At 40.9% G+C, this 6,755-nt stretch overlaps 1 protein-coding gene across 1 annotated transcript; it reads right to left on the bottom strand.

Annotated features, from left to right (window-relative positions):
- Positions 1-273: 273 nt before the first annotated feature.
- LOC104403763 (alpha-1-antitrypsin-like) lies at positions 274-4,604 on the bottom strand. Its single transcript, XM_010012005.1, has 4 exons — positions 3,953-4,604; positions 3,006-3,276; positions 2,289-2,436; positions 274-480 (listed from the first exon to the last, which is right to left on the bottom strand). Exons 1-4 carry the CDS (start codon positions 4,602-4,604, stop codon positions 274-276), a joined length of 1,278 nt encoding a protein of 425 aa, XP_010010307.1.
- Between the last annotated feature and the right edge of the window lie 2,151 nt (positions 4,605-6,755).

A 6,755-nucleotide genomic window follows, 5' to 3' on the forward strand; every position in this document is an offset into this window, starting at 1 on the left:
ATCTGCATGCAAGGGACTGTGGCACCAGAGATGAGTGAGGTATGGAAATGTTTGTCTGTTGAAGATCCCATTGCTGCCTGTTTGGCCTGGGTCATTTATAAACATGCCCCACACATGCTTTTCCCCAACTGTCTGTTTGTAAGTGAAGAATAACTTCATGTAGTATCTATTTATTTGTTATTTATGGATCAATTCCAGTTCCTTTTTGCAAAGAAGTCCCTGAGATGTGCACAAGCTCTCTTCTTCTGCAGTGGGGGGTACAAGTGCTCTGGCCTAGTCTTCCTTAGCTGGATTCACAATTTTCCCCATGAAAAGGATGCTGTGGGTGATTTTGTCAATAATCATCATTAGGAAGGGCCTGTTGAACCTGATGTGAGGAGGAGGAGGAAACTCTGCAGACAATGGTACCATTTCTATCAAGGTCACTGCAGCAGCCTCTGTGCCATTCTCACTAACATCCACCATGGCCTTGTGAATTGCCTGCAAAAGAAACAAAGGTTAAAATCTAGGTACAGAAGAGTCAGAAGCAGCTGGGGACAAACTTGTTTGCTTTAACACTGCGAGAAGGTATTTTGGATGCTTGCAGGGACTTAGCAGCATAGATAATATTTATTGTTCTGTTGTTTGTCAGAATAAGGATTTTGTCCTTAGTATTTAACACAGAAGAAAAAGTTTTCATATTGCATCAATTTCTAAATATGCAAAAAATTCTTCCTGCAAAGACACAATAGAGACAAGTTTTATAAGTGCCTTTCTGTAACAGAGCCCACTGACATGATTTGGCTTTACAGGTATAGCAGATATGGATTTCTGATTTCACATGATTTTATTTCATTGTCTTTAGTCTGCGCTTTATGGTTTTAATTCATTGTCAATAATGCATCTGAGATTTCCTCTCCTGAGGTCCTTCTATCCTTCCTTTTTTTACTTGTCTTATATCTATAATCCAGGTGTTTAGAGATTCAATAAAGTATTATTCAGGATGAGGAATCACAAAAACATTGAATAATGTATGTTGGAAGGACCTCTAGAGGTCATCCAACGAAACCAACCACCCTTCACTGCATCAACTCTGACACTAGGTAAGGTTACTCAGGGTCTTACCCAGTCAGGGTTTGAGTATTTCCAAAGATGGAATTCATAGCCTCTCTAAGTACCCATACTAGTTTTTTTATCACCCTCATGTGTTTGTTTTTTTTTTTACATATATCTGATGATATTCTAGTGCGAGGTGTCCCTGCCCATGGCAGGGAGGTTGGAACTAGATGACCGTAAGGTCCTTTCCAACTCTAATTATTCTATGATTCTATGAGAATTTCCCATTTTGTACCGTGTGTGTGTGTTGTCTCTCATCCTATCACTGTGCACCTGCAAGAAGAGTCTGGGTCCATCTTCTGTACACTCTCCTCATAGGTATATATAGCCAGCACTAAGAACCCTCCTTCACCTTCCCTTCTCCAGGCTGAACAACTTCAGGTCACTCAGCCTGTCCTCATATATCCCACACTCCAGCCACACAGCCACCCTGCTCACCCTCCACTGCATTCGCTGAACTTTAGTATGTCCACATATCCCTTGTGTTAGGGAACCCCAAACTGGATTTGCAGTACTCCAGAGGTGATTTCACAACTGTGGAATAAAGGGGAAGGCTCAATTCCCTCATGACACAAGGCGTATATTCCCAGGGACACCGGGAAAATCACTTTGCTTATCTGTCATTTCTTGTTTGTGAAATGAGGCTACCCCTGACCCACAAGTCTGTTATCCATATAAATTCCAAGGTGTTTCAATAATCATAGAATGGTTTGGGTTGGAAGGGACCTTAAAGATCATCTAGTTCCACCCTCCTGGCACAGTCTGGGATATCTTCCACTAGATCAGGTTGCTCAAAGCCCCATCCAACCTGGCAATAATAATGCAGTAATTAAAGTTGTATACATAGGATAAGAATGACTATTCCCACCCTTATGCCATAGCTATGACTCTTGTCATGCATCAATTATTTTACACCATCTTTTTGTGAAATTATTCTGTTTTCCTTTCCAGATCTGTTTTCTTCTTCAAAGACTTTCAAGTGAATTTGCAGGACTGCTGTGCAGTAAACAATTTAATATTGATTAAGCTGTAGAAACAACAGCCATTTAATGCCTAACCTTTTCCTTCTTTTATTGTCATCAATAAGCCATGACTACACTCCAGAAGTGGGATTAGCCTACTTGTGGAGATAAAACCCCCATGTAAGCAAGGCAGATAAATCTCTTGATTACTGTCTCTGTTTGCATACTTACTTTGGAAACCTTCAGAAGAGTTTTTTCTGCCACTCCAGAGAGATCAGCCTGGTCACTGAACAACTCTGTCACACCCATTTTCTCAAACAGGCTCTTGACATCATAGGCACTGGAGATGGAAAATTTTGGAAGGTCCAGGTAGATTTTTCTTTTCAAAAATAAACAAAAAAGTCAGCTTATTATTGCAAGATCCTTTGGTGCTGTCCCTTCACCAGCTGTTGCAGTTACACACCCATTCCAAATACCTAGGGAGCTAAAGCTTAGGCTTTCTAAGGCAGTGATAAATTCTATGTTACAGAAGCAGAAATTGAGGTACCTGTCCCACCAGCTGCAGTCTGATCAGTGGTGCAGGGAGAGAGTGCTGGTTTATGAAAGTGACTAGCTGGAAAGTGTCATCCAGACTAGAAAGAAATTGATTTTCTTTTTAACTGGACTCTTCCTACTCGAGACAGGCTCCCAAGGGCAAGACACCTGTGTATTGGGTTGGGCATCCTAACAGCTGGTAGCACTTCCACTGCTGTGACTGGGGAGGCTGAGGAGAGGGTCACCTCTAGGTGCAAAATCATCCAATACTTTGTTTGAGTTAAAGAAACCATGCAGTGCTTATTCCTCAGAATTGTGTTTAGCAACTCCTTGTGGCATCCTAAGCTGTACCTTGCCTGGATGAGTAGTTATAGCCTGTTCAATATGTTAAAAAAGCAGCAGTTGAAAGATTACCTTTTTTTAAGTGATTGCATCCAGTTATACACTGTTTCTTTTAGTAGCGCATCCTCCACTTGCTGCATTGTCCCTTCATCAGGCAGAATGAACAATGAAGTAGCATTTCCTTTGTATGGGATTTCTACTACCCAACAAGACAAATTCTCATCCCTGTGGATATTAAAGCCTTTGTTTTGATGCATCATTTTGACCTTAACAGAATTCTTGGCATCCAGAAAGAAGTCATCATCTCTGGTGTACAAATTGTTGAAAGGTTTCTCCCAGTAGCCTTTTGATGAAAGAATGAATATAGACTTGAATAAACTGAAAAAGGGACTAATAAAAGCATGTCACATTAGCTGATGCTTAAAATACAGTATTTGAAATATAAAGGCAAAAAGCCTATCTTGTTTAAGGATGCTTGTTCCCTGGCCATGGAAAGAAGCTTTATGTAATTCCAATGGCTCTAGTAAAAATCACACAAGAAAAATATAGGCTGAGAGTTGCCATGGAAAAGACCTGAGCCTTTTCTTGGTAAATCAATGGTAAAACTTCCACAGACTCCCACTATACAGGCTTCAGCCTTATTCCTTTCATATAAATGTCATCTTTGTTTGCCCATGTCCTGCACAGCTAAACTCCTGTGCCTTTCAACAAATGCTCATAAATTCTCAAGCTCATTCTTCCTTTCTGATTGTTTTCAGCTCTGAACCTGGCTTAAAATTGGTATGATATAGATCAGCACTTCTATGGGCTCTTTTTTTTTTTAAATTATTATTCTTTTTTTCTTTTTAATTATATAGAAAATGAGTCTTCATACCTGGCTTTCAAATTTTTCCTTATACCATCTATAAGTGGAAACACATGTAGCATAGGTTTACAGTGTGAAAATAGTCATGTTTCTTAGGTCTCGATAAGACATCCAGAGATTATGTGTTTAACTGCTACCCACGTTTGCCACTCACCTTTAAAGAAAATATAGTTAACCAGAACCACCACAGTGTCTGAATCAAGATTCTTGAGTAAATCAACAATTTTCCCACGAGTTTTTGTTTCTATGTACTTATTGATTTCCTTTATAGCCTCCAGAGAATTCTGGAAGTTACTAGAAATAGCTTCAGAATAATAAAAATATGTGACATCATCCAAAAATTTTTGGAGTAATTTCAGTTGGTCGCTTATGAACACGGCATTGCCCATGTTCAACTGGACTTCTCGGTGAGGGTCATTCAGCAGCTGGAGGACATGATGAAATCCCTCATGGATCTCTGGCTCCTCCATCTCTGTCAGGCTGAAGGCGAGGCCTTTGTGCAGTTGATTCAGTGTGTTTGATCTGGCCCCCAGGGAGAGCATTGCAAAGGCAGTGGAGATGCTCAAAGGAGAGAAGAAAATGTTCTTGTTGCCCGCCTCCTCTCTGGCCTGCTTGTAAAACCTAAATGCAAAGTCAGCATTGTTGGGGGCTATCTTCACATGAGCCAAGTTTTCACCTTCAGCCTGGGAGTGGTGTGGGGAATAGGGTATTTTTTGGTTTTGCTGTTCGTCACTGAGGTTGAAGATATATTGACCCTGGACTTGAAGTGCAAGAAGCAACAAACACAAATACAATGCAGACTTCATCTTCCTTCTGAATAGTTCTGTTAAGAAATAATAGAGCAACTTTTAGATCTAGAGAATTTTATCTTTATCTTTCCTGCATAAAAATAATTTCTGTATTCTAGATACTGATTTTCAGATGTCAGTCCTTAGGATTACTCTTCTACTTGGCCTCCTGAAAAGTATATCTAGTCCGTTCTTTCAATATTGACCAATAAAAAAAAGAAGGAAGATATTAATGTGGCATTACCAGTGAAGAATTCATGTTTAGGCTTTCACGAAGCATTATGACTGAAATAGTTCTTGCCTCTGACCAGCGTGGCCTCGTTGCATTCCTAAGAGCCTTGGGGTGCATGACTGTGTTCACCTATTGACCCCCATGTATTTGGTAAGCACTTTGTCAGAGGGACTAACTTTTGCTGATATGTTTATGTGGTACTGTCATGGTTTAAGCCCAGCCAGTAACTCAGAACCACGCAGCCTTTTGCTCACATTAGACCTGCATCAGCCTGGAGGAGTCAGTACATTGAGATCGCAACTAAATTTACTCCTCTTTGAGCAGAGTCAAGGCTTTGTTCTTCACCTTGATACTTACTGTTGAGTACTCATTTTGGACCCCATCTCCCAGCCATCCTGGCATGATATCTAGGAGCTGGATCACTGACTAAATCCTGCTTCCAACATTTAGAACATGCTTCCTGAAGCTAAAATAATTTCCAATTACTGTACAAAATACATTGATCTCAGAATTAAATATTGTGCAATAAATAGCAGAGATTACAGACAACATGAATTCAGGTTTCTAAGAGAGTATAATATGTTACTTACAGTGCTGGGCCTCTCTTCCAAAGTGCTTCTTGCCTATTCTTCATTTTGCTGGGTAGTATTAAGTTAATGTCCATTGGTAAATATTAAACAGAGCAAATAACATTTATTTGCAAAGCAAAGACTGAGTAAGCAAATCTTTTCTGGACATCAAACATTAAAAGTCTTTCTTCCCGGCATACAGGCAGAATGATGTCAGTGCCTGGGGCTCTGAGGGGAAAGAAACAGGCACAATTTAGCTATTTAGAAAGTTGTTTAAGGATGAGATGCATGGCACTCAGCCTAATTAGCAATGACTCATTATTTCCATTGAGTGTTTGTGATTTCATCTGGAGTAAATCTGCAATTTACTTACACATAGGAATCTACCCACCGTAGTTATTGCTATGTAACTAGTGTCTCTTACAAGATAGAGGCAGAGTTGTTCAGAACATATTTCCACAAAGAGAGGTTTTTTCATGATGTGTGCAAGTACCCAGAAAGTTTATTGCAGTGTTATATAGGATGACCAAGGTTCAGAGGCAGTAAATATGCTGTTTCTTGTCTCTAGCAAAGACAAGCTATTTTTCTCAAGTCTGGGCCTGCCTGCATAGGTATAATGAATGTTTCAATCCAGTCCTAATGCTTGGCTACTGTTTACAGGAAGGAACTGCTGGGAACAGCGGAGCTTCTGCGGTGATCCTTCTGGTTTCTTCCAGGACATGCAGCAGCACACAGTGTGTCAGGCAGAGTGTGGAAAGTTGCTCCTGCCCCTGTTCACCACTCTCACAAACCAGCTCCAGCCACCCTGGCCCAAGTCTCATCCTGGGCAAGGGTAGGAGCAGCAGTTACATCAGACCCACAAATGACCATTTTCAGGGCAATAAGCTCTCAGCAGATGCGTCAGCATGCTTAATGAGTCCGTAAGTCACACTTAGTCCTTTGAAAATCTCCTTTAGGTCATAGGTGCCAGAAATAGAGACTCTTGGTTGAATGCAATGGCAAATGAGGGTGAATCACCACACATGGATATCACCAGCATACCTGCCAGGTGGCAGCATCTGTGAGAGTCCAGGGAGGGGAAAGCAGTTTGTTACTTCTCTACACATTCCTGTTGGTGCAAATGGCTGTGTCCCCAGAACAGACGTCACTGTGAACCATGAGGCTAAATTGGAAAATGTGTGCGGAGTTTTTCAGGAAGGAGATACATCCAGGGGAATTTCACAGAGGACGGGATGGAGCTCCTGGACGCTTCTAGATAAGCAGTGGCTGGGACAGAGGAACTCTTGCTCCAGAAGCCAAGGGAATCATATAAAGGACCAACAGACATGCTTTTCCCATTGGTCTGATAATGCTCTATATGTAAGGAAT

This window comes from Nestor notabilis, unplaced genomic scaffold, assembly GCF_000696875.1.
Source record: "Nestor notabilis isolate BGI_N333 unplaced genomic scaffold, ASM69687v1 scaffold3483, whole genome shotgun sequence".
Taxonomy (NCBI): Eukaryota; Metazoa; Chordata; class Aves; order Psittaciformes; family Psittacidae; genus Nestor; species Nestor notabilis.